Source organism: Drosophila yakuba, chromosome 2L (genome assembly GCF_016746365.2).
Source record: "Drosophila yakuba strain Tai18E2 chromosome 2L, Prin_Dyak_Tai18E2_2.1, whole genome shotgun sequence".
Lineage (NCBI taxonomy): Eukaryota > Metazoa > Arthropoda > Insecta > Diptera > Drosophilidae > Drosophila > Drosophila yakuba.
The window spans coordinates 15,791,878-15,817,004 of NC_052527.2; the positions used below are offsets into that span (position 1 = coordinate 15,791,878).

Sequence of the window (25,127 nt, forward strand, 5' to 3'; positions counted from 1 at the left end):
GAAATATAGCAGTGAACACAAATGTAATAATTTTTCTAGGTAATATAACAGCTAAAAATCGACAAAAAAGAGGATATAAATATGTGTGTAATTAGGCGTAATTATGTGTTTCTTCCAGTGTGGAGCGGAAGAGGTGGGGTGCCAATGAAGTCTGGTGGACGCCGGTTTCCTGAGTAACGACCGGCACACGAAACGCCAAAATGGAGACCGACGGCCACTCGGCGGATTTGTAAACAGTTCGCAGCTTCTTAGCACTTTTTCGGCTTTCGCTTTATTTTGGCCCGGCCGACGTCCCACGTCCGACGGCACTAACGGTTCGGTCACCGCCACGCACAGACGGTCGAGAGTGGAAAGCGAATTTTCCCGGGAAACGCGTCCGCTGCCTGGAGTCGCTGCTCGAAAGAGTGCTGAATAAGATTGATCGAATATAGGACAAAACTGCACTCGCATATATAAAAAATGCCCACGGTTCGCGTGTGCCTGCAATGGACTTCGGTTGTCTTCAGTACGATGACGTTGGTAAGGAGGAAGTACATCATTAGATAGCATAAACTTTCCATGGTCGCCACTGGGAAACCACAAACCGAAGGCCAAGTATTTATTGTCACTGTACCTTGATAATTTCAATGCAACATTTTCTTGAGTCACACACTGCGTATGAGTAATGAAACACTTGCTGATGGAAATTTCGATTCAAAATGAACTCGCTGGCAGTCTGTCAAAGCACGATCATAAAGTGTCTTAAATTCCTGATCCATTTTTCATTGCCGCTTGTAATTTCTTGCTGCCCGACTAGCTGGCCAATTTGGCAGCAAACAAATCCCATTCAAATTTTCCATTTCCACCAGACAAGATGTCACTTGGCTCTCGTTATGCGTACTTTTGTTGGGCAGTCGCATTTTCAGCCCAATCGAAGCGACAGCAACAAGTATGGAATCTGTGTATGTGCCATTTAAAAATAAAGCCAAAAGTAATTTAATTTATTTTTGCGCCCGTTTTGTTTTTATTTTGGTTGTTTTCGCTGCCCGATGACGTATCCCACGAGTCGAAAGTTTGTCTCTGAACATTTTGTTTGCCCATTTCATGGGCCATTAACAAGCGCTTAATGTGCACGGGCATAATTCATAGTTTTAATACCGATCCAGATCGTTGGCGTCCTGGCGGCCCTGGCCGGCCTCTATGAGCTGGACAAGTTCAACGAGGGCTCTGCGGAGCATCTGGAAAAGTTCGTCCAACTGGGTATGGCAGGCGCACTGATCTTGGCCGGATTAGTCGGTTGCCTGGGTGCCATATTCGGTTCCATTAAGGTGATGGTGGTGGTGAGTAACCAGAACAGACTAATGGTCTAATCGACTAATGGTAACTTCAATTGCCTTGGTTTTCAGAACTTGCTTGTGCTTTTGGCTCTGATAGCCTCGCACATCTGGAAAGTATCCCACTACAATGAGACTAAGCAGCTGGACGCCACCGAGGTGTACGTGATGGATCTCTGGATGAAGGAGCTGGGCCACCACGGCGCCATGCAAGACTTGCAGCAGGAGGTGGGTCCTTCCCCAGTGCGATCTTCATAAGACTCCAAGACCCTTAAATACCCTCTTTTTCCATCTTTCAGTACGAGTGCTGTGGCGACAAGGGATTCTCCGACTACACGAGCCTTAACATGAAGGTGCCGCGCAGCTGTTTCCACACCAAGGACGGCATTCACGCCTTGTATCCGTATGCGGAGGGCTGCATGGCCGCCGTGAAGCGAGCCTACCTGCAGATCTATCGCTACGAGAAGTGGGTCCACTGCGGACTTATTGGCTACGAGGTGGGCAAAGCCGTCAGACTTGCAAGTCTCCATACTAAAATGTGACTATGAAAGTTTGCGGTGCTAATGTATACATAAGAATAATGTATTTTACGCGATTAACCTTGAATTTGCAAGTCTCTAGTACCAACTGGCAAACTTAGTGATTGAGAACTGACACGTTGTAAATGTTTAATGCAACACCTTGTTTCTTTAATTACAGGTCGTGGGCATCATCTTGGGAATCACCTTGTGCTGCCAACTGACCAACAAGACTCGTCGCTACGCCTACTAATTTATGACATTTATAGATAAGCATTTGGATGACCAATAACGTGGATAACCAATAAACCAAAGTTTTCATAAGCTCTTAAGTCAGGCGTCATGGAGTAAGTGCGCTCGAGAGGCGGACACATGGTTGGAGCGCGGTTCCCGGCGCACACCTGGCGGCACCTGTCTTCGTGCGATGCGCTCTCGCTGTCGCAGCCTGAAGAGCAGCACACTCAACGCCACAGTTTGCAGCAGTATGAAGATCTGCGGCAAATGAAGAGATCGTTAATTATTCGAGAAACTGCACTTCGGCTGCAAGTCAATTGCCCACCTCAAGGCCAACGATGGCCCACATGTAGAGCTTATCGCGCTGCTGGATGTACCGCTGACTACGGTTCAGCGTCTCTAGACAGCTGCTTGGATAGATCTGCTGGGCGGTGTCATTACCAGTGGCCTGATAACAACTCGCTGGCACCAGCAGATGCAGGCGCTTGTAATCGTCGGCACCGTTGTAGCCGCAGCAGTGATGGGAGACCTCGTACTGATGCATACGCTCGGGTTCGCTGTCCAGATTATGCCAAGCCAGTTCCAGCTGCTGCCAGGCGCCACCAGAGCTCCTTAGGGACGGACTGTGATAGTGGTGCAGCTGAAGGTACTCCGCTGCCAGGGCAATCAGTATGAACATGGTGAACTTTGGGAAGAGTTCAGATAGTTACTATTCCTGTGATGTTAGGATACGGTGTTTCCGTTTGCTTACAATCAAATTGACACAAAGCAAGTTGGCGACCATGCCATAGCATCCGAAGATCACGATCATACAAATGGTGCCACCCAATACCAAACTCTTGACAAAATACGTGTGCTCCGGCGTGTTGGGCTCAGCCATCTGCAGTCCTAGTCCTGCTCCAGCCATCACTCCTATGCCCAGTAGCTTCAATGCCAAAGATTATTAATTATTATTATTAATTCAAACAGGAGCTGCAAGAATCAGACTTACCATATAGAGTAGATTGGAGAACAGGCCCGTGTATTTTATTGTGTTATAGCAGCCGTTCATCGTGAGAGTGGTGCAATCTGCGGCAGATGCGCCAAATTTAAAGCCATTGCATCGCGACCTTTCCCAGGGGCCAGCGATAAGGAGTAAGAGAAAGAGAAACAGATTGCAGCGACGCTTTCTACATTCGGTTGCTTTATTCAAGTGGTATAAAAATTAAGGTCGAAGTTAGTAAGTACAGCTAAAAATTTCCTAACACTTCTTAATAAATATGACGTAGATATAGCATTCAACTATGCTATCTAGATCTATAGAGTCGCAATGCGTGGCGGGAGAAAAGCTCTCCCACGCATTCGGTTAGTGTTTTAAAACAATTCATGTGGGTCTGTATCGGTGTACGATTGTTTGGAAAAGCCTGATTCCACTGGCACACATACTTTTGCTAGTGCTCATGTGAAACCAGGCTATGCTAGACAGCAGGTCTGCAGGTGTCTGAAGTTCGTGTGCTTGTGGGTTGGTTACTGTTTACATAAACAAATTAACGAGTGAACTTCGTTAAAACAATTTCAATAAATATCACATTGCGTTAAAAAGTTGCTGGCAGGGTTATTGGGTTAAATGTCCTGGCACCGGCATGGCATCCTACTCTCTACATGCGCCATGGCAGCGGTATAAAGCCCCACTTCTGTGTAATGTCTTTGAAGTCGCACTCCATGCTGAGCACAACCTTCTCGACCTTCTGGAGACGTGAGTTAGTCGCTGCCTTGAGAGTTAGGCAGAGCTTTGTGTCCTTATGAGATATTTGCTGGGTCTGCGGAGGAATACATGTTTAGAACTAATGCAACTAACTTAGTGGTGATACACTTACATCCATGTCGTAGGTCCACAACTGACTGGAGTCGGGAGCGCACTGCGCCAGCATTACATTCGAAGTGGTGGCGTTGCGGTTCTTCAGCATCTTGATCACACCTAGCTTTTGCTGTCGGTACGTCAGGCAGACGTTGTCGTTGGTCATGATCTGGCCCTTCGGAGTTATTACAAACATGTCCATCGATTGGGCGTGAGATGTGCAATCGCCTACGGTGACCGCAGACAGAGATGAGCGCGGCACGTCCTCTTTGAGAGGGCGAAGGCACTTGTCCCGCTCCAGATCGATCAGCGCCATCAACTCCTCCGCCTTGCTATCGATCTCCTCGAACGCTCGCTTCCACTCTCGTGACAAAGCGCGACCTGGTAGGTTCTTCATGTGCTTGCTGTAGGCCTGGGCGCACTCGGTCTCCCCGTCCAGCCAGATGATCTTGCCGAAGAAGCGGTCGGGAGCAGGAAAGAAGTGCTCTGGCCATATGTTCTCTAGATACCAGGAGAACGGTTTGCACTGCAGCCTCTCCCTGAGCGCCACTCGCTCGGTAACATTCACCTTGTCCTTGGCTCCCAGAGTCAGTCCAGAGGTGTACAGCATTATAAAGTATTGCCAATCGTCCATCCACACGGTGGCGGCTCTGGCCAAATTATCCGTGAGAACCTCGCTCATGCCGCCGGGAAAGGTGTAGGGCGTGCTGCTGCGGAACACGTGACCCACGTGGGAGCAGGGACTAATCTCTACACGACCGCCACACTGCCAAATGCGAAAGGACATTTCCACGTTCTCGCCGCCCCAAACGCGCATGTTACTGTCGTAGGATCCCATTTCGTAAAAGTACTTGCGATCGATGGCAAACAGTCCGCCGGCCATTCCGGGCGTGGCAATCGGGGCAGTGCTATCCTTGGAGCTGTTGTCCGCTGTACGGCGTTTACGGTCAGAGGAGAACCAACGGAAGCTTAGCTGCCAGTTGAAAGCGCCCCAGTGATTCTCAAAGGTTTTCGTGTAGCTAAAGTTGTCATCGGAAATTATGTCGATTACCGGACAGATAACAACCTTGCGTGATTCCTTGATGCGGGAAAGAAGTGGCTCCAGCCATCCTCGCGAGCACTCGCAGTGGGCGTCGAGGAAGGTCAGCACATCGCCGCGAGCATTTTCAGCTCCTAAAAGACGGGCAGGCACCAGGCCACTGCGCTTCTTCATGCGAAAGATCCTCGTGGGCACCGCCAGCACTTTCACGTAGCTCTCTAGTTGACGTTTTAAATATGCTGTGGAAAAACATTTGATTACCATGGTTAATATACAGATACGCATAAATAAAATAAGGTAAATAAGGTATAATATACTACATATAAAATTGGCTTATGCTTCCTGCGCAATTTACTACATTCTTATAAGTTTTAACTCTCTAACATGGTAGGGATTAAATTTATTGTCAATGAATCAGCTACGTTGCTTATACCACAGGCCGTTTTCAAGATAAGAAAGAAATATGTACTGTGAATCAACCGAAAATTATGTTTTACGAATTACTACTCTTTTTTCATTGGCGGAGTTTACCGAAAATTGTCTACCCTAGGATACCGGGATAAACACGCTAGCAATAGAATAAAATGTCCTTTAAATACACTGAAATTAGCTCCGCCTAAGGTTGGCACTACAATTGCCACAAAGGGGATTACTTGTAGTTTACATTGTTTGTACAATGCAGACTTACAGCGATCGCTGGCATCATCAACCAGAATAATTTCCTTGAGCAGGTGGCGCGGCGATCGGTTGATGACGCTGGTGATAGTACGCAGGAGCACGGACCAGGCCTCGTTGTGGAAAACTATTATCACGGACGTGCTGGGAAGACCGCTGGCATACTTCTTGTCACGACATCTATGATAGAGAAGTAAAAGAATGAGCAAAGGTTTCCAGTAAACTATGGTTTCTACTTGCTCAGGTGTGCGATAGTCCTTGAGGGTGCGGTTCAGTGGGATGCGGTCACTGGCCAGCAGGTTAAAGCTGTTTAGTCGGAAAAAGCGCTGCATGCGAAAGCGATCTCGAGGGGGCACCACAACTGGTCGCCCATCGGCACCTTCTCCATTGATGGGCTGGAACAGGTTGATGTTGTAATCGTCTGCAAGCGAGTGGGGATTAATGCATTTGAGGTTGTGTCATTTGGTGGAAACTTTCTTTAGTTATTTTCCACCAATAATGACTTTCAGTGGTGCAACTGAGTTTGTAGTTTCAAAACAAAATTCGTCAGTTCTTTTATATGAATGGGTAGGAATCCCTTACTAATGCGTTGAAAGTCAAAATGAAGGGGAGCTAAGATAGCTAAGCTACAAGGTAATAAAAGAAGTCACCTAATTCGTTTAGGTGTTGCTCATTAAATGAAACCATTTAATGACAATTTCAATTAGTGGTAACCATGGGTAACTGGGAAAGGTACAAGGCAAATAGACTGTTTTATCACCTTAAAGAACCACCTTAACTGATGGTGATCAGGAGGAACCATTGCACTCACCTGCTGTCATGTTGCCAAAGATGTCGCCCTTGCCTATGTAGTGGGCCACGATGTTTTTGTGCGGCCAGAGGGAGCGGCGCTTGGGCGGGGGTTTCGGATGACTGTGCGGGAAATCGGCATAGTGATCCACAATCCACAATAGCCAAATGAGCCAAGATGTGACAATAGAGTGGTTTTAAGACTTAGCATTTACAATGGCCCATCGAATCACGCGAAGCGATGGCAAAACAAACAGAAACCCAAGACACAAGACCCAAATCAAATGCAAAGTGCCGCGGCAATCGAAGCTAAAAAACGCGGAGGCGAGCCACTCGAATGGAACACTTGCATTTTGCAACCCATTTGGGCCCCAGGGGAAGTTGTGCAATCGGAGCGGCGCGTCCTAATGGGCCCATTGCTAATTACCAACTACGGGCCAACTACTCACCGCATCTCCGCCTCGCCGCCTTGGATGCTGGCCACGTACAGGTTGATGCTGATGGCGAACATGAAGAACGCGAAGAAGAGCAGGAAGAGGTAGAGCAGCCATAGCTTCTTCAGTTGCTGGAACCGGAGACCCATTAATGTGGCTTATAGGTCACCAATACTGGTACTGGAACTGTTTTTGGCCAAAACGGTGCGGAGCGGTGTGAATGACCGGTGCGATCGCTAGCTCTGTTTACTGCCAACTAATCAAGCCGCTGCTGTATGCCGTTGTCCGACTGTTTTAGTCACCAATCCAATCCGATCCAATCCAATCCGACGACTCCGCGGAACGCTCGGCGAGGAAATGCGGCGCTTCTGCTCCGTGGCCGCTTTAAATTCAAATTGGCAGGTGCGCGGAAGGTGCTTATGAATACATGGCGCTTGTTCGGGTGACACTAGTTACTCAGTAATTGTGTAAATACGGCCAAAACGGATAGTTCTACTGCTTTCACCAACATTTCAGCACTATTGACAATAGTTCACGGAACCAGTTTCTCGAAAGCAGCCGCTCTGCAAGTCTAGCTATTTTTTAGCTAGATCAAGAGATCTGATTCCGTTGTATTAGTAAATAAGACATGTTTTACTAATATATAATTTGGAAGACTAAATTTCTAAGTTTTAATACCATATGTCTTAAAGAAATATTTACATATGAAAATATATATGAGTCGTGTATTTAGCTTTTAAAAATTGAGCGGCATCTTAGAAGCATTTATGAGCAGTCAGCTGTTTTCCCTGGTTCGATAGGTATGGTGAAAAAAATGTATCGGCGCGCGTTGATATCGAATTAAATCAGGTGAATAACAAATTTAAACTAAATCTATGCATAATGCATTTACATTGTTTATTCATTTATTAAACAAATAAATATTGAAATTCTTCGAATTGAAAGCAATTATGATTTTGAAATTACTTCTTAATATATTTAGGAACACTTTCACATTCGTACAGTTCTTAATACTGTTGGCAGAAACTTAAGACCAGCTCTTATCGGTACAGACGGCGCCGCTCCGCATTTTGTAAGGTTATAGCCAGGAGTCCGGCGATAATGACGGTGAGTAACTGAGGGGCATTTGGGATATCAGTTAAAGGATCGCAAGTGATTCAGATTCAGTTACCTCTACACCCACAACGGACCAATCCGTGATTTTCTCCCAGCGAGTTCCCTTGACGAAGGCCGCTGCCAACTGATGGTCACATCCAACCGTATAGAGATCCGTACTCACCGTGGCGTTCTGGTTGAAGTAGCAACTTTGCGGAATCAGCAGGCCACTGTCCGGATAGTTTGCGGGCCCCGTTTGGCCACAGCAGTGGTACTAAACGAAAAGTCGGTTAGTACTTCGTTAAACAAAGATAACAAGCTTGCAAAATACTTATGATAAAATCATACATAAGGCTATCTATTAATTTCCTTTCTGAAAAAGTGAAAATAGTGTTCTTTTTTATATTCCAAGGTTTCTGTCAGATTAATAGGATCGCCTTTTGTTTCATGTTTCTTATGTTTAAGATGACTACATAGCTCACCTTGATCTCATAGTAGGACATGCTACCCGAATGGTATAGTTGTCCCTGCCAGGCGGCGCTTATGGTCTCGTTGGCCAGCAGCTGAAAGTTGATGGGTTGGGCGAAGATCACGGTGATCTGTCCGAAAATCAGGGCCAACAGAAATGCAGCATACTTTTGGGCGAAGGGTGAAGGGAGGTTGTGTTAATTCTGTAAGTCATCTGGTTACTAGATAGAGCGCTACTCACGATCCAGGTCATGCGAATGCTCTCCCTCAGGGCGGCGATGCAGCCGAAGATCGTGCTGAAGAAGAGCAGGGCGCCCAGGACGATGCCCAGGATGCAGGGCACCTGAATGGCCACGCTATGGCTAAAGGCAATTAGGGCGTAGGAGCAAGCCGCGATGGTTAGTGCCGCCAGAACCTGCGGGTGAGAGAGAGTTTCTATAGTATTATAGTACTATCGACTGGCGATTGGGAGATAACAACTCACGCAGCACAGAAAGTCCAAAACGAAGGAGGACACCTTCAATGCCTTCGTACCGCAGCTCATTTTGCTGGAAGTTCAGGTTGTCTAGTTGTTTGGGCCACACTCGTTATCGAAAATCAACTGAAAGGCAGCACCCAAACAGCAAACGCCAAACGGCGCAGTCCAATGAGGCTTAGAGTTATCAAAAGCACCCGGCCATCGGCCTGATAAGGTTCTCCGCAAAGAGCTGGGTTCCACTGGGATCCACTGAGGAGCGGAGAGACTAGCGCCCCTGCCTAATTGTTGTATTTGATGAGCACTTGAGCATGGAAATTCGCTCGATATTGGCTCACCCACCAAAGCACTGAGGAAAAAAAAAATGGGCAGAGAGTGATTCAGGGGGATAAAATTAGCATGCGGCGTAGGAAAAGTATAAAAGCACGATTAACGGGTATACAATGGTATTAGTTAACTTTTTCATCTGCAAAGGGAGTTATGAATTATTAGTAGTGTTATCTGCCAGTGAAGAGTGTCCACCCTAAACAGCAATAGTCTGAAGTGCAATAAAGATAGCTTTCTGGGTGAGAGCATTTTTACTTTTCCGATTTGGGGCACTTGGTCTGGTTGGTTTCATGGTCAGCGAGGTGTTCCCAGAGAGGAAAGCCAACTTAATCTGGGCGTTAATCAGTTGGGAGCAATGGCAGGTATTGCACCTGAGAAAATCAGTTATAAAATGCTGGTAATCGGTTTACTGATAGTTGCCGTCTAGAAATCAATTCTCCCTAAATACCATAAATAAATATTGAAATAAATAAGTAAACTAACAATTTAATGATTCGCATCCGTTTTTGCCAGTGCATTCTCACACTTGTTGGCAAACCCAAACAAAACCCAATCGACGCTCGTATTTGTCCACCTATTTAGTACAGCAATAGCCGTCTAGAAGTAAGCATCGAAATAAAAGTTAGTGACTACTGAAAAAAGTTTTATTTACGCCATGGGTTGGTCACCGCTGATGATAAGGTATCTGGCATTCCTCTTCAATTTTCTTTGTGCGGTAAGTTGTGGAGATCCTAAAGAAGTTTATTAAGCCTGACGCGAAAAGTTATGATAAAAAGTGATACCCTGCAACTTGGATAGACTGCTTGAATGAACGCACTAGTTTAAGAGGTTTCATTATAACAATCAAACTTTACCTTACGATGAACATTTTACTTCAAGTAGAACAAAAAGTTAAATACTTATGAGACGTACATTAAATTGAGATTTCGGATTGCTAATTAAAATTAGATAACATTGTTGGCAAAGTTAAGATTTTATCTTCTTTCGGCAATGGTTTGGTAACAATATTTACAAAGTGTTAATAAAGCTTCAATCTAAGTTATTAAACCCACATTGTGAGTCAACCGATCGGTTGTCCATGTTATCTGGGCCAATGTGTTTGGTTCGAATGATTAATGATTAATGGTATTATATTGGAGTAGTTAGTCCACGCATATTAGTCAGAGTTTCTTTAGGATGGGCACTTGTCTAAAAGTATCTCAATGATTTTAAACGTGTCATTCGCAGGTCCTGGGTATCGCCACCATTGTGGTCAATGTAATAGCAATCGATCAAATAGCCCCAAAGGACCAACTCATTCTGGGATTGTACATCGCCGTTGGGTCCATTGTGTTCTTGCTCTCGTTTTATGGTTGTTATGGGGCCATCAAGGAGAGCATTTGTGTTACCTGGGCGGTAAGTTTTTACTGAATAAACTATATTATTATTTTATTTTACTAATTACCTTTTCGCGATTAAGTACGCCACCTCGATGCTGGTAATGCTGATCGTCTCAATAGTCATGCTTTTTGTCTTCCGCATGCATTTTGAAGAAGACTCCATTACGAAACTGAAACAAGCATTTGCCAAGCAGACAAATACCTACGATGCAATGGCCGAGTACCAGACACAAGTAAGTTTAGTTGCATTAATTATAAAAATATTGTGTAGTCAATAAGGATATATGTACATACCTATGTGGCTAATAGTTTCCGGTTTACATTTGCATATTTCATTTTCATAACTAACATATATTATGATCCATAAGTAGAACTTTTATATAATCTATGTTTAATTGCAGTATCAATGCTGTGGCATATACAAATTAAAGGACTATGGAGACGCCTCTATAACTGTTCCCAGTAGCTGTTATGACCAAAATGATTCGCCCTACAAGGACGGTTGCCTGGCCAAAATGGAGACCCAGTACGAGGAGCTTCTGAAGGGTCCTAAGATAGTTGGCTGGATGCTGATGGTCATTGAGGTGCGTTTTTCTCTGAGCTTTTCAATTCATTTGCTTGAAGTACTTTGTTTTTAAAGATCGGTGCCTTCACTTTCGCCACTATTATGGGAGTGTCTTTAAGGAACGAACTACGGCGCTCTGCGTACTGAACAATCGCATGACTTATAGTATTTATAAGATATAGAAGTTCTTGTATATATGTACATATCGGTTCACTCTTTTAATAACTCAAATATACCATTTTAAGTAAAATGAAAACAAATACTTATGCATTTTTCCTGTTCTATTTCTATTCGATTCGGGGCATATAACAACGTAAAGTGTACTTGCAGTAATTAATACAAGTGGATTCTTCTCCCAAAATCGGTATTTTTGTCATGGGGCCGTAACAGTTTGATTTTTCTCTACGTGTACTATAGAATCCATCTCGTTCGCGCCTTCTACGTATTTAGAAGCTATTTGGTTTGCATGCGACGCGTCGACAGCTGGCAACCTACAATTTTAATTGCCAAACTGTCTGGCGGAGCTATGGAGCTATGGGTGTGTAGAGGCGAGATGTGCCTGAGCCGGATTGCAGATTACTCAAAATAAACACAATTTAGAATACATTGGCACACATTCGGTGGCTCCCGGCCCGAAAATTGCCGCTGAGTTGTCCTTAGACATGCTAACTCTAAGCAAATCGCAGCCGAGCCAGCTAACGAGTGACAGGAGTGCTCCCTTTGGCCCAAACCCCTTGGCACACACGACATTCGGGGTCGTGAGCCAATCACCATCAAACCGTACACCTTGTTGGCGCACTCAGCTCAACCCTTTCTTCTCATTTCTCCTTTCACCTGCATGCCATTTGCGCTTTTATGCTTCCGAGCTCCTGGAGCCGGAGCCCTCAGCCAGTTTCATTTGTGAGTTTCATTCGTGCAGTTTCGCCGAAAATTCTATCCCCATCGACTGGGCGAAGTGAAGCATACTTCCAGGCGCCGCTGCCATGAGTCGCATGCAAGCGTGAGTTCTATGCAAAGTCACATTTCGCGGGTCGCGTGCACTCAGGTGCTAATGAGTTCGAGCCGCTCTTGGTGCCACGCCCCCTATTTCCGCCCATTTGCGGGGAAGACGGCGGTACAAATTGCTTAATTTGCTTAGCTGTTCTTTAATTTTCACCCACGCACACGGAAACTATCACAAATTCGGTCGTTCCGTTTCGAATCCCTCATCCATTTGGCATGGAAATTTGTCGGGAAAAGTTTTGTGATTGGAAATTATTAACCTGGTTACTAGTCGGGGATTCGTGCTGCCCCCTCGTTTTGGCGGTTAGAGGAGTGCGTGCTTCAGAAATTATGGCCTAATCCAAAAGGGATTTGTGTGAGCCGAGCGGATAAATAAGCCAGTTGAAGACTTACATTTCATTTTCAATCTGGAGTTAATCATTAGCTTAAGTATACTACTCAGAAGATGCTAATAACATAATTAATCTGACAGATTATGTATTATTGCCACTAACTGGGAAAGTCTCTCAGTTCTATTGCTTATTATATATATGTATATATACATATATATATAATACCTGTAAAAAAAAAGATTTTTAGCCGTTTGTTAATCGTTTAAATTAAACTTCTCTCAATTAAACCGATATTGCGTGCACTGTGAAGCTACTAAAATTGTTTTAAAAATATAATCTCATGCAATAATATTATTATTCAAAGTATTTATTTGTAAAAATAATCAAACTCACTATTTATTCCTTTTTTCCTTTCCTTTCCTTTTTTTTTTTTTTTTTTTTTTTTATTAAATCAAGAGGCTAAAAATTTTTGTACGCCTTAATAATTGATACTAAATGATATTCATTCATTTGCAAGTTTCCGATCTTTAGGCTCAGTTTAAGGAATTAACTATAACAGGGAGTAGTAGTGATGAAGTGCTTCTGACATTTGCTTATAATACTTAGAACGAATTTTTAAATAATTTTTTATTGAACTTGGTTTTTCTAAATAGAATTTTTAAATATTTTTAAATTAAATTTTATTAAATAAGAGAAACTTTAGTTTCTAAGGGAGACTTCAGTAAGTGAGTCAGTTTCCTTTCAGTACCCGCAGCAACTGATCCTATTTTCGTGGCCTGAGCCGTTGGAGCTGTTGTTTGGCCACAACGCCCACTGCATGCCACATGTTCTAGCCCAATTTTTGCGCCGTGGAATGCTCAGTTACTCTTCATTTTCATTTTCCAGCCACTTGTATCGCCCATTTGGGCGCGATGAGGAGTCGTCAACTCCGCGCTCCATGTACGTGACTTGACAGTTATTTCAATTTAATAACTTCATATACATGTATATGGTATATGGGGCTGCAGATGCATGCCGATAGATTGAATTTGCCGCGCCAACGCGAAGTTTGCATACGCTGCCGCCGAGCGAAACTTTTGCGATAAAAGTAATCAAGGTGCTTGAAAGTTCGCGCCCAAGACGAAGACACTCACCTGGCCGCGACGACCGCGCCCAGGTGTCGCAGGGCAGCCGATCAGAAGTCATCAACTTCAGAGGGAATCGCGTGCCTCGTGGGTAATTCGCCCATCCCGCACATCCATATGGCAACACTTTGCCTTTGACTGGGCCCAAGCCTGTGTAAATCCTGCCGAGTGGCTGGTGGCGATGACACCCACGTCTCCGTCGCCATCCGGCGGATTGCAATTGGAGCGCCCCGCCAGTGGATTTATGATAAGCGGCACGCAAGCCGGAAGGCCGAGGCTCAACTCGAAGTCGGCGATGGCAGCGTGAGGCGTTTGCGGGATAACCCTTGATAGTTAAAGGGAAAGTATACCAAACTATGCCATCCCTAGTCCGGCTGGAGAGCGGAGCTAAACCAACAAAGCTTCAATGAACTTTTGACGACGTGTGGATTCCCCTTCCCTACCCCTTTGCGGGGCATTCACAGGAGGCCTTGTCGATGCAGGACTCGTGTCGGCATGTCGACATGTCGCTCCTGTCAGTGTGCAGATAGCAGCGCTCGGTGTTTGTTTTCCCGCTGCCGGCTGGCAGCGCTCCGAGCTCTGAGAAAGGAAGCCCATTGGTTGCAGGACAACTATGACCTCCTGGACCACCATGAAAACGCGGTACGAATCGGCCGGCAAAATGATGGGTACATCAACATTATCATTTGTGTGACAGATGTATAGTGAACCTAATAAATCAGCTCAGAACAAAATATCCAATAAAACTAGTTGCGCGAAGTTATCTAAGTTCACGAACCCAACACTACTTTAAATTGAAGAGCATGTGGCGTTGTGAAAGACACAAACAATTATGGATATTTAGTAACTTTGATATCTGTGACCTTGTTCATATTGTGAAAAAGAAGATAAGAAAAGCCTGTGGTGGACCAAATAGTGTACCAAATATGAGATCTTAAATCATCCATAAATTTAGCTTAAGAATCCAAAAGATATATCTTAGGTTCCTGTAGCGCCAACTTCATTTCCCCAACCCTTTTCCTTTGAGTGTACGTATGACCCGGGACTATAACTTCGATCGAAATATGATTGGTAACAAGGGACTAATCAATTACCTCGATTATCATCCGCAGCATAACCGCCTCGGTGCGCACCACCAACCGGATGAACGCCCTGCTCTCGGAGTCGATGCTGAGCAGGAGGCGAGCGGCCCAAAATCCGGAAGGGGAAGCGACCGGCGGAGAGGGCGGGGAGCCACGGAAGGAGAAGCCCAAAAACGACTGGAAGTTCTTTCACACCAACTTTAATATGGAACGTGCCCAGAAGATCATCGAAGATTGCATTGAGGAGCGGCTGCTGTGGGACCGCTTCAGCCGCAATTACGACTCTTGGCGGGCACTGCAGCTGGCCGAGGGGCTGGCGGCCGAGATTCGCGACCGGGTCAAGAAGCTGAACCACAGGCGGTAAGTGGCGGCACCACCTCATCTGCCACCTAATCACTTAGCCTCAAGATACCCTTGGATCGCATCCGCAGCCATCGCATCGTCTGCCTGCTGTCCATTGTGGAGAAGCAGAACCAGGGCGTCTACCAGCGCATGTGCCACCTGATGGACGAGAAGCGGGACAACTTCACCCAGTTGGTCTTCGAGCGTCCCACGTACTTTATGATCGTGGTACTCTACCTGGTCTATAAGGATTAGTCGCAAAACGAATGAGGACTTCACTTTCTCCTGGTGCTTGTTAATTACGCTTAGGTTAAGCAAGGTGTTGATCTAAAATAATTTATGAGGTATTTGAAATGATTAAAAAAAATTGGACACAACTTTGTCCACCACTGTAGGCCCCGGCGAGATTCGAACTCACGATCTCCTGTTTACTAGACAGGCGCTTTAACCAACTAAGCCACGGCGCCGCTGTGAGAATGGTCGTTGAACTTCTCAATTTAAAAAATAACGTCTACCCATTTCGAAAATTTTTGGTAATATTAAATATTTAATCTAGAAATTGTTGCTTGTTCAGTTGTTTCCAACCTAAGATAATTGATGGTATGAGATATGGGCTGTTCTTGAAATTTTACGGTCTGCAAAAAAGTCTTTCGGAAAAGCTTCCGATTCTGAAGTTCTAGTTTACGGTAATGAAAGAGCTTTTTTCTTATACTGTTATACAAGAAGTACTTAACTGTTATACTGAAGTTTTATAATAGAATAGACAGAAACCATTTTATTGGGCTTAAAATTAAATTGGGAGATTCTTTATTTTAGACTAGATTGCTAAATTACATACTGTTAAAATAATGGAAATTAAAAAAAATAAAATAATTTCTTATATATTCCATAATGCTTTCCATACGCACAGTACTTGGTTGAGGGTGGTGAATTGCCCTGCCAGCACAATTTTATTTTAATGCTTATTGAATTATTGCTTATTCAATTATTGCTGCAATTGGAACACAGTGTTATCTATTGTGGGCCACTAGGGGTTAAAAAAATAAACACACCCCAGAAATTCGACGTTCTAAGGGTATTAGGCCCCGGCGAGATTCGAACTCACGATCTCCTGTTTACTAGACAGGCGCTTTAACCAACTAAGCCACGGCGCCCTCGAAAGCTTCTGGGTGAGAATGACAGGTTCAAGCTACGCTATGTGAGTCTGCGGACAATTTCATAAATAAACGGTCCGCCATGTGAGCAGATACTCAGATACTTATGCTTGTGCTGGGGATATCCGATATACATACATATGTATCCGTGGCATCTCCGGGCGAGCGGAAAAAGTTTCTAGCGGCACCGAGAGCAGAACTAGTTATGTAATCTATGCCATATTTATCTACAACTTGTGCCGTATCGTTTGCCAAGACGACAAAAGTATTTATAAGTAGACGTATCTGCCAGCTATTTAAATACTGGCCGACGGGCATGTTTGTCTTTTCGAGGCTGGGCTGGAGAAATATGCAAATGCCGCCGCCTTGGCCAAATGGAAATTATTTGTACTTTGCGGTTAGCTCGCACACACTGCTCTTCGCAAAGAGCAGAGCAAACTTGGGCACTCGAAATGTATCTTTGAAATTGCTGGAAAGCAGCATCCCAGGGCAACCCGCTTGTTCTGCTTAGCTCCTTTCATTCTATTTTGGTTGGCATCGGCTTATTAGCAAGTCGGCGACCGCTATTTCTTTTTGTTCTCCGCAGCTCGGGCTTGTCAAAGAGTTCAGTGGAGCAGCAAGACCACGATGTCTAAGTACCGGGGGTCATGTGAATAGGAATTGTGTGGAAATTTGGGGAAAAATGCCGATAAATCCGGAGATTGCCATTGTCCAAATAAATCAAATAGTTAGGTATCTGTGCCCCAACTTCCAGCAACAGTTTAGCCAGACACGCACAGCAACTCGCAACTAATTGTCCAACTGAGTTGCTCATCAAATTGCCGCATCACTTTACGCAGATTTTTATCGCGTCGGCCCAGCTCCATCGGTGGGGCTCGGGATAAAGGAGATTCCCCCAAACTCTACCACTCCGAATCGGGCGAAGGTATCTAATGCGTTTCCTGTGTTTTAGCCTTGTAACAGCCAGCAGTCCGATGTCGTTGTCCTGTGCCAGTGTCTGTACTCGTGTATCTGCATGTTTCCATCTCTGTTTGCGTACACTACTCTTGTAGGTGTGTCGGTGATTGTTGGTATATATTATATAGAGAATATTTAAACATATGAATATATATATTTGGTACAATGACCTGGAAACATAATAAGTTTACGTTAGTAATTAATAAATTCAATACAGCACATTCTACGATAAAATCTTATCTTATTTTAGAGGGTAGGATTTACATTACATTAAATTACTTGCAGCTAGATGTATGGGCATATGTAGGTTTGATGATTTAGGGGTTTTTTAAATAGAGCCACGAAAATTTGGTCTCAAGAATACAATTTTTTAATACTTTTTCAGCGCATAAAAAAGGTTTTATTTATCAGAGTATGTTGCGTTCGTGGTAAAGTTGGACACAGAAGCCAGCCTCTAAGCGCTTCTAACCTTGCAATTTGGCATTGGCATTAGCACATGACTCCAATAAATTCGTTTTCGCCAGTGGGAACCCCTCCCCGCCATTCAATTTCGGCGTTATCTAGCATCTCACTCAACCCGGGACCCATGTCGATGCCGGATTCCAGGATTCCCCTCCGCCAAACTCCTCGTCAAATGCGCAGCAATTGAGTTTTTACGCATTTCGAAAACCTCCGAAAAGGATATGGAGCTGGGATAGGAATAGGAAATGGAGCAAGAGCTGGAGCTGGAACAGGATAAGGATTTCAGGCTTGGCTTCTGGCCTTCAGCCCGAGGCAGTCAGCTTAGCTCCGTTCTGTTTCAGTGTGTGGTGGGGAAAGACAAATCTGCTTTTGTTTTTATCTGATGCCGTTTCGTATTTAGCCATCTTATCCTGGTGGGAATGCCAGCACATTTGGCTGACGTCGAAAGTCGGATTAGGCAACCGGAAAGTCTGTGATAGCCTGGCTTTAATGATGGCCGTGGCGGTTCGCGTTCGAGTTGAAATTTTGTAATTATTATTGGCCACAAAAGAGCAATTAGGTTCGCGGAACCTCAATAACCTTAATTGGGCGACATTTCCCAGGCCATTATAAACAGCGGGCCCGCGCAAATAAAATGTATATTAAAGCATTAATTGTTGCAGCTTTTATTTGTGACCCTCCTGGTCGAGTGGAGTTTCTGAAACTTTGGGGGATGTGATGTGGACAGATCCAATAGAGAAGCTGAAACAGAGTGAGTACTATAGCATTATACTGATGCGAGAGGTGCAGGTTACCCACTTAATGCTCATGTGGCGGCTAAAGAACTTAAAGTCGCTCACCATCGTCTCGAAGAGATTGTGCAGGAAAACACGGAGCAGCAGGAGCTCGATGCGGATGCGGCGTCGGAAGGACTTGTGGCACGTGTGGGACACCACGCTCTTTCGCGAGTTGTCCGCGTGATGAACGTGGGCCTCCATTTCCCTGCGGTAGGTGGCGCAGTCCATCTTGTGGGTCTTCTGGTGCTCCCAACGCTCAATGCACAGCCCGAATTGGTGGATGACCTTAAGTTTGAAATCTTCGAAGCTGTTAATCTGCCGATTTGCCTGATGGAGGCGGGATTGCAGCTGGCAGCAGCAAGCCTCAAGTTCCTTGAGCTCGTTTTGCGAATCCTCCAGGTGTTGGGTTACCTCTCGAAGTCGGCAAAATAGCTGGCACTTCTGGTGACGCAATTCCTGCAGTTCTCCGCCCTCTGTGGGCCAGAGCTCCCGAACTTTCAGATCCTGGCATACATCTGGATTTGCGATTATTATCTTGTTACGCAGTTCGATAAGGCGCTGCTTCATCTCCTCCAGCTCATCGTAGGCGGTATCCAGATCGGTCTCCTCCTCTGGATCGCTGGGATCTCTGCCGCTGGTCAGCAGGTCGCTCTCCTCCTGCTCATCCAATTTGACGATACCCGGTGCTCGACATTGGGCTTTATTCCATGTTGACATGGTGATTTGATACCAATAGTGATTTGAATACGATGGCTTCTAGGATTTGTGTTTCGTGAGAAATATTAGTGAAGTAAAGTCATCAGGGTGAGGCCCAGATGAGAATAAAGTAAAAAGTAGCCAAGTCTGTTTCAGCTTTGACATTTGAATGCCTAAATGTTGACGTAGTAAATTTTAGTTTTTATTGGCTTTCTATGGCATAGAAACCACGTTCTCCTAAATTAATTTTAGTTTCGCTTGATATGATATGGGCATGACAGCGAGTGTTTGGATCGTTAAATCAAAGTTTAACTGATTTCACTTCCTGTTCCCTTGCTCCCAATTTAATTGAGTTAAGCGAATCTGTTAGCCCCTCGTTTCACTTTCAATTAAATAAACAACTTTTCAGCGGCTGCCAAAACGCTATCCCGCATCCCTCGCCGTTGTTATGGCATTTTAACCCCTAATTTATTAATGACTGCCGGCATTCATCACAGCGAAAAGTTCATATTTCAGAAACTGCCGCCGCACAAAGGGTTGGAAATTATTGGGCGGCATTTGATTAATGACACTTATTGCTCCAGCGAGGGGTATTTTGGAGCCAGGGAGCCAGTGAGCCGGGGGATGAAGTTTCTCCGCCCGGCCCCAAAGTGTTTCAACAAAATGTTTGCCAAGTTTCACTTTTCGTCGAGTCCTGTCACGTGCAATCTGCACCCGGGCCAGAAACTAGGATGCCAGAGTTTGTTTGGGCTGTTCCATAACAATGTCCTACCCTCTGGGATGTTTCTGCATACCGTTGCGCATTGTGACATGCCAGATGAATTTGTCCGAACATGTGTTTATCTCCTGCTGCAGCTGTTCCAGCTCCGTCCTCCGGAATGTCTCTCCTTGATCCTTGGGGCGCTGGAACTGATACAGATGAATTTAATTTCGTTCGCTCTGCCAGCCATTGAACTTGAATGCCAACACGAATTTGGATTTTTCTTGCTATCCATATCCAATCCTGCCATGTCCTCGGGAATCGAGCCTCCGTGTGCTCCACATTGCTGGTGGATCTGGATCTGGATTGGGGGCTGCCAGTCCTATTGGCATTATTATCACGTAGCCATGCATACGGCTCTTGGCGTTGTTATATCATTTTAGAAATAGGTTTATTTGCGGTCTTAATGGGGGCTTTAGTTAAAATTTGGCAAATAAGATGTACAGCTCTTAAAGCTGAACTCTAATTTAGGAGGTTTGTATGTTAATTAGATAAGGTGATTAAAAGACATGTATTTTTTTGAAATCAGTTTATTTTATTTAAAGAAACTCCACCAGCTCTTAAAGTCTGCATTTAGAAAGATGAAATGAAAAGCGCTGAAGCAATGAGCTTGGGTTTGAGCTCCAAAAGTCCACGAGATTTTCCTAGCAACTGTGATGTGGACGTGGCTTAGGGTTTTCCGCTTTCTAATCCAATCCCTCTGCTTGAAAAGTTTACTATGCATGTGCGCTTGTCGCTTCCATAAATCACAGGATGGCAATTTCCAATAAGTTTCCAATCGCGGCATAAATCTGAATATTTTGGAACCCCCGAGTGGAGAAGACAACAAACCTAATCCCTGGGCAAACGTGACTCAATTATATGGCCAGCATTCAGTGCCATCGCATGTGTGTGCGGGTGCCACTCAGATTCATATGATGTTTTTTACACAATGCATAATTCGGAGCGAATTTATGTGGAAAACAATAAAATTAAATTGTTTTCGCATTCGGCATTCAAAGGCAGAGCGCCTGGCAGGCAACTGCTGTTCGCATAATGAACTCATCTAGACGAGAATAATAAATTTTCCCAACAGCATCCGCAGCGGAAAAGAAATGGCACCACCATTTCAGGGTATTCCTACTCCCATCCCGCCCAGGCATCCAGGCATCCATATGTGATTTTATTCCTGCCACCAGAAAACGTATCCTGCCAACCAGGTCGTAAACCACAAGTGCCCGCCTTCAGCTCGCTGGGCTTCAGCGACTTTGTCACTCCGCTGGCTCCTTTTCCATGGTACCGGGTCCTTGGTCCTTGGTCCTTTTGCCTCGTGCCTCCTCGAGTGTTTAACTCATGAACGCCCACTTTGATTTCTATTTGAATTGTGCGCGCAGACGGCGACGCGAGCCACTTGTAAAGTTGCCATATGTGGCACCGATTTACTGCAGTGGCGGACTCGGAAATGGGAAGCGGTTGCAAGGGGATGTGCCAAACTGAAATTTAAACAGGGTTCATTTTTTTCAATGCTAGTACTCTTGCGTAAAACTTTCAATTTGGGAGCAATCTGAAACTAGCGGGAATGAAAATCAAATCAAAAACCAAAAGTTTAGTCACACTCCAAATAGTTCTCTTCTCTTATTAAAAAAATGTAATAGTGTTATAATTTTATTCTATATAACAAATGGTAACAATTTATAAAAATCAACATCGTTTCGTATGCATGTAGTTTTGTCAGAGATAACTTAACATAAGAAGTTCGATACATTATTAAATGATTAAGTTTGTTTCGGGGAGAACTTTGAAAATATGTATTTAAGTCTATAAATTTATATGGGAGTATATGCAAAGGCTTGGGAGACCTATAACTGAAACTGCCTATTGGCCTTCCGATTTGATTTTTTATAGCTAGTCTTACCATCTGTTTGGGTCTCAACTTAATTTCAAGCTACAGTCTGAGGCTGGTCTCCAGCTTCTCCGCAATTTTCTTGCTGCACGGAAATACTTAAGAATACTTTCACCTGCTGCTCAGACGATTCAATTAAATGCAATTCGCACGCACACATGCCATCCGCATGGCCCGCCTTCCCAGCTGTCATGTGTTTCTTTGAAAAATAGATTTCTAAAACGTTTAAGCTGCAGCATGTGTCTTGAATTTTAAGCCCCTGGCCACCCCCACATAAACATATTAAAATTGCGCCAAGGTGGATGCAAGCTGGGGAGCCACCCCCTGGATCCCAGAATCCGGCAATCCGAGGAAGCCCAGCATATGCCTTGGCCGCCAAATAGCACAAACGTGACCAAACTTTTTGTGACTCTTTGTGCATTGTTGGCAGGCGATCATTTATCTTAAATGCCAGGCCCTGGAAACAGTTCGGGGAGTCCTTTGTGCGGTGCCCCATTCTCATACCCAGTATGGGTAATGAACGGGAGTATGCTCGGTTTGTGGACTCATCGATTAGCTATGGCATAGTCTACTCCATTTCAGGTGGTCTACCAGTTAGGAGGTATCGTTTTCCCTTAACCAATTAAAAAAAGACAATTTGTATATTTTATGAGGTCAATATCTTTGTAGTAGGTATCAGATAGTCGACCTTTCCTCCACTCCTGGTTTTTCGGGCGCTAGGCAACCTTCTCGTAGACAAGGCGGAAGTTTCAAAAGGTGAACGCGGACTGCCTAATAAGGAGCATTGTGGGCTATGGAATTCATGGCTCTAAGAGGCTTTGCGGGCAGGACAACCCGTCGTGCCGTAATGGTCAAAAACCTTGAAAGAAATGAAAATCCTGCAGTTAAAAAGGAAAAGTTTGCGGGCGAAAAAGTTGATTCATTGAACGGAAGCGAAGTTCAAACACAAATTTTTGGGGGTCAGCATGGTATACATCCTTGAAAGGACTTTTCCTTGGACTTTAGTGTGCAACCTCTATTCAGTTCAAAGTTACCAATCACTTCTGCTCAACCCGTTTGCTTGCCGGACACTTTTCCATCTAATTTAAAACAGTTGGTCGAAAGTAGTTTTCCTCTTTATACTATATTTGTATCCCAGCTGAGGCTTATAAAACTTTCTGGCAAAACAATTACGGGGCATGCATAGATAAACAAACAATGTATAGCTTCCCCCAAATGTTATATCCTTTTTCAGTGCTTTTGTTTAAAAAGAACTTTTGAAATTTTTGTTTGTTTGCCCAGCGACTTTGTCTGGGAATTGTGCTCAGATTCTTCTTCCTTCTTGGACGGATATTAAAATTGCAAAATTTTTTAATCTTTTTTGCGAGAGCGTTTTACATATTCTATAGATTCCGGCGCACGACATAATGTCCCTATTGGGTCCTGCCAGCATCCTGGCATCCTGGCATCCTGGCAGCCCGAATACAGGCGTCCTGGCAGCAGCAGCACATAAGGCTGAATTTATGTATGTATTCCGGCTAGGACTACCCAATTTCCCGTGCCGCTCGCACGGCAATAAATGGAATATCCTGCATAAGGACGTTTCCGTTCAACCAACACCCAATCTGGAGCTCCTGGCGCTGCTGCTGCTGCTGCTGCTCCTGCTCTTGAGTGGCAAAAGTTTTTGTCCTTGCCGATGCCAGGAACGTAAAATTTTTATAGACACGTAGGTGAGTGTGCGTGTGTGGGGCGGGGGTGGGTTTGGTTGGCGGGATGCTTAAATCCCAGTTTACTACTTTAGGTGTTTACCACACAAAAGGCCAGGGGCGAGGACCCCGCACCGCCGGCAATCGTCGAATTATGCAGAAGAAGTTGAGTCGCAGGTCTGAGCTGGGGCTGAGATTGTTTCTGCTGGCGCTTGATGAAAGATTTTTATCATGCAAATAGTTGTGGACTCGGAGAGTGGGTGTGCGGGTGTGCTATGGGTGTGCTATGGGTGTGCGGCATTACTCCTACATTTTATGGGATCTACTAAATTGGATTTATATCAGCAACTGCTGCCGCCCGCCGAGAGCTTTAAGCCAAAGATCCATTTGGAGCCGGGAAAAGTTTGGCGCATTTATCACCCGATAGCACGGGAAATATGTTTTAATAATATTTATTGAGCAAAAGTCTCCCAGCTCTGGGCGCCCACTTAACTTATTGACATTTGACCTTACAGCGACCCTCCTTTTCGCAAAATGGCCAACGAACCGGGGCGAAATCATTGTTGATCCAATTCAAAGGAATGCGGGTCGAGTGTGGTGTTGCTATCGTGGGAGGATGGGGTAATCCTGCGCGTGTCCGCGGGCATTGTCCTGCGTCTCCTGCCCGGATCTAATTTATTTGCCTGCTCCGTATTTGCATGCGTCTCCGGCTGGTTGTTCATTCGAAACATCTTTCGTCATTTGTTGCTCCCGGCTTTACCAATTTCCCCCATTGTCGATGGCCCCCACTGCCGTCGATTTTCGAGCTCCTCTGTTTGGGACCGATGACGATGATGATGATGATGGCATTATTATGTGTCGGCGCCTTGTTCATTTTTCCTGCCCGTGCCCATTTGCCCATTTGCCCATCGGCATTACTTCCGCTTCCGTTGGCAGCGGGGTGGGTTGTAAAAGTTTTCTTTTCTGCTTTTCCTCTTGACATATTTCATTAAAACGCATTTTCTGTACTTCGCTGTGGTTGCCGGCGGTCCAAAGAGAATTATGTGTCACGTTGGGACAGTTTTTCCCAAAATTGGAATCGTACGTAATTTATGTTTGATTTTATTGAATTTTAATGACTTCGTAAGGTAATAGGATTTGTTTTGCATTTATTGTGCGTGAGCACAATAATTGTGTACAATAAGCAATGTAATTAGGTTTGAAAGTTTTGCTGCCAAATTTGGTTTGGCATGCCAGAGATTACAATAAAATATGTATAGTAACTTTTCTGCCAAATGCATGCCAACAATTTATGCAAAATATTTACAAAATTAATTTACCATAGTCAGAGCTTTCCGCTTAAACGCACTCATTGCTCAATTTTTGATTTGACAAGTATTTTTCGGCAACATAACCAGGCCCCACATGGCGTACATTAAATTAAGGGATTACATTAAATAAATGCCAATTAATGCGGTAATTATTTATTCAGCTGCGAAATGTTCTGCGGCTCATTATTGGCTTGCCGACCATTAAATTGTATTTACATTTACATTTTCCGCCGACCGCACAAATGTTATTTTACGGCTAATTGAAACTAACTGCAAATAAAATCGGCAAACTTGAGATTAAAGTTTAAGGCTTTAACTCGGCTGCACTGGCGTCATCATTAGGAAGCACTCCTTTCCTAGTGGGCAAGTGGTGTCCGGTGGCTTCCTAATCCCTAATGCAAACGTGTGCTGACCA

General features: G+C 44.6%; 7 protein-coding genes and 2 non-coding genes across 11 annotated transcripts; 3 read left to right on the forward strand and 6 right to left on the reverse strand.

The window, feature by feature from the left end:
• The first annotated feature begins 242 nt into the window (after positions 1-242).
• On the forward strand, positions 243-2,163 carry LOC6528374 (protein late bloomer). Its single transcript, XM_002089387.4, has 5 exons — positions 243-519; positions 1,146-1,319; positions 1,386-1,541; positions 1,613-1,810; positions 2,013-2,163. The coding sequence occupies exons 1-5, from the start codon at positions 460-462 to the stop codon at positions 2,082-2,084; spliced, it is 660 nt and encodes a 219-aa protein (XP_002089423.1). The 5' UTR covers positions 243-459; the 3' UTR covers positions 2,085-2,163.
• LOC6528375 (protein late bloomer) lies at positions 1,872-3,191 on the reverse strand. The gene is made up of 4 exons (XM_002089388.3): positions 3,057-3,191; positions 2,817-2,990; positions 2,391-2,750; positions 1,872-2,323 (listed from the first exon to the last, which is right to left on the reverse strand). Exons 1-4 carry the CDS (start codon positions 3,114-3,116, stop codon positions 2,165-2,167), a joined length of 753 nt encoding a protein of 250 aa, XP_002089424.1. The 5' UTR covers positions 3,117-3,191; the 3' UTR covers positions 1,872-2,164.
• A 35-nt stretch (positions 3,192-3,226) lies between these two features.
• On the reverse strand, positions 3,227-7,366 carry LOC6528376 (polypeptide N-acetylgalactosaminyltransferase 3). The gene is made up of 6 exons (XM_002089389.4): positions 6,855-7,366; positions 6,428-6,528; positions 5,857-6,037; positions 5,630-5,796; positions 3,922-5,180; positions 3,227-3,864 (listed from the first exon to the last, which is right to left on the reverse strand). Exons 1-6 carry the CDS (start codon positions 6,986-6,988, stop codon positions 3,703-3,705), a joined length of 2,004 nt encoding a protein of 667 aa, XP_002089425.1. The 5' UTR covers positions 6,989-7,366; the 3' UTR covers positions 3,227-3,702.
• A 427-nt stretch (positions 7,367-7,793) lies between these two features.
• Positions 7,794-9,014, reverse strand: LOC6528377 (protein late bloomer). Its single transcript, XM_002089390.4, has 5 exons — positions 8,887-9,014; positions 8,644-8,817; positions 8,417-8,569; positions 8,011-8,208; positions 7,794-7,954 (listed from the first exon to the last, which is right to left on the reverse strand). Exons 1-5 carry the CDS (start codon positions 8,944-8,946, stop codon positions 7,880-7,882), a joined length of 660 nt encoding a protein of 219 aa, XP_002089426.1. The 5' UTR covers positions 8,947-9,014; the 3' UTR covers positions 7,794-7,879.
• A 757-nt stretch (positions 9,015-9,771) lies between these two features.
• LOC6528378 (protein late bloomer) lies at positions 9,772-11,408 on the forward strand. The gene is made up of 5 exons (XM_002089391.4): positions 9,772-9,919; positions 10,432-10,599; positions 10,664-10,816; positions 10,985-11,167; positions 11,224-11,408. Exons 1-5 carry the CDS (start codon positions 9,860-9,862, stop codon positions 11,293-11,295), a joined length of 636 nt encoding a protein of 211 aa, XP_002089427.1. The 5' UTR covers positions 9,772-9,859; the 3' UTR covers positions 11,296-11,408.
• A 626-nt stretch (positions 11,409-12,034) lies between these two features.
• LOC6528379 (dynein light chain Tctex-type protein 2B) lies at positions 12,035-15,589 on the forward strand. Of its 3 annotated transcripts, none has more exons than XM_039371668.1 (3): positions 12,035-12,148; positions 14,719-15,048; positions 15,120-15,589. In XM_039371668.1, exons 1-3 carry the CDS (start codon positions 12,132-12,134, stop codon positions 15,283-15,285), a joined length of 513 nt encoding a protein of 170 aa, XP_039227602.1. In that variant the 5' UTR covers positions 12,035-12,131; the 3' UTR covers positions 15,286-15,589. The 3 variants fall into 3 exon arrangements, with proteins under 3 accessions (XP_039227602.1, XP_039227599.1, XP_039227600.1); XM_039371665.2 differs by lacking the exon at positions 12,035-12,148 and adding an exon at positions 13,912-14,274; XM_039371666.1 differs by lacking the exon at positions 12,035-12,148 and adding an exon at positions 14,097-14,248.
• Trnat-agu lies at positions 15,424-15,497 on the reverse strand. The gene has a single exon. It is a non-coding gene; the product is annotated as a tRNA-Thr (tRNA).
• Positions 15,590-16,110: 521 nt separating the features above from the next.
• Trnat-agu lies at positions 16,111-16,184 on the reverse strand. Its single transcript has one exon. It is a non-coding gene; the product is annotated as a tRNA-Thr (tRNA).
• Positions 16,185-18,252: 2,068 nt separating this feature from the next.
• On the reverse strand, positions 18,253-19,244 carry LOC6528382. The gene is made up of 2 exons (XM_002089393.4): positions 18,402-19,244; positions 18,253-18,344 (listed from the first exon to the last, which is right to left on the reverse strand). Exons 1-2 carry the CDS (start codon positions 19,094-19,096, stop codon positions 18,269-18,271), a joined length of 771 nt encoding a protein of 256 aa, XP_002089429.2. The 5' UTR covers positions 19,097-19,244; the 3' UTR covers positions 18,253-18,268.
• Positions 19,245-25,127: the final 5,883 nt, after the last annotated feature.

Coding starts and splice junctions, on each gene's coding strand:
- LOC6528374 (XM_002089387.4), top strand. CDS start 460: ATGCCCACGGTTCGCGTGTGCCTGCAATGGACTTCGGTTGTCTTCAGT. Junction 520..1,145: donor TCTTCAGTACGATGACGTTG/GTAAGGAGGAAG, acceptor ATACCGATCCAG/ATCGTTGGCGTCCTGGCGGC. Junction 1,542..1,612: donor TGCAAGACTTGCAGCAGGAG/GTGGGTCCTTCC, acceptor TCCATCTTTCAG/TACGAGTGCTGTGGCGACAA.
- LOC6528375 (XM_002089388.3), bottom strand. CDS start 3,116: ATGAACGGCTGCTATAACACAATAAAATACACGGGCCTGTTCTCCAAT. Junction 2,751..2,816: donor TGCTTTGTGTCAATTTGATT/GTAAGCAAACGG, acceptor CTCTTCCCAAAG/TTCACCATGTTCATACTGAT. Junction 2,324..2,390: donor GGGCCATCGTTGGCCTTGAG/GTGGGCAATTGA, acceptor CATTTGCCGCAG/ATCTTCATACTGCTGCAAAC.
- LOC6528376 (XM_002089389.4), bottom strand. CDS start 6,988: ATGGGTCTCCGGTTCCAGCAACTGAAGAAGCTATGGCTGCTCTACCTC. Junction 6,529..6,854: donor GGCGGCGAGGCGGAGATGCG/GTGAGTAGTTGG, acceptor TTTCCCGCACAG/TCATCCGAAACCCCCGCCCA. Junction 3,865..3,921: donor TGTGGACCTACGACATGGAT/GTAAGTGTATCA, acceptor ATTCCTCCGCAG/ACCCAGCAAATATCTCATAA.
- LOC6528377 (XM_002089390.4), bottom strand. CDS start 8,946: ATGAGCTGCGGTACGAAGGCATTGAAGGTGTCCTCCTTCGTTTTGGAC. Junction 8,818..8,886: donor TTTTGGACTTTCTGTGCTGC/GTGAGTTGTTAT, acceptor TCTCACCCGCAG/GTTCTGGCGGCACTAACCAT. Junction 7,955..8,010: donor GGTCCGTTGTGGGTGTAGAG/GTAACTGAATCT, acceptor AATGCCCCTCAG/TTACTCACCGTCATTATCGC.
- LOC6528378 (XM_002089391.4), top strand. CDS start 9,860: ATGGGTTGGTCACCGCTGATGATAAGGTATCTGGCATTCCTCTTCAAT. Junction 9,920..10,431: donor TCTTCAATTTTCTTTGTGCG/GTAAGTTGTGGA, acceptor TGTCATTCGCAG/GTCCTGGGTATCGCCACCAT. Junction 11,168..11,223: donor GGATGCTGATGGTCATTGAG/GTGCGTTTTTCT, acceptor TTGTTTTTAAAG/ATCGGTGCCTTCACTTTCGC.
- LOC6528379 (XM_039371665.2), top strand. CDS start 14,102: ATGTCGACATGTCGCTCCTGTCAGTGTGCAGATAGCAGCGCTCGGTGT. Junction 14,275..14,718: donor ATCGGCCGGCAAAATGATGG/GTACATCAACAT, acceptor TATCATCCGCAG/CATAACCGCCTCGGTGCGCA. Junction 15,049..15,119: donor AAGAAGCTGAACCACAGGCG/GTAAGTGGCGGC, acceptor TCGCATCCGCAG/CCATCGCATCGTCTGCCTGC.
- LOC6528382 (XM_002089393.4), bottom strand. CDS start 19,096: ATGTCAACATGGAATAAAGCCCAATGTCGAGCACCGGGTATCGTCAAA. Junction 18,345..18,401: donor AGCCGCCACATGAGCATTAA/GTGGGTAACCTG, acceptor ACTCTGTTTCAG/CTTCTCTATTGGATCTGTCC.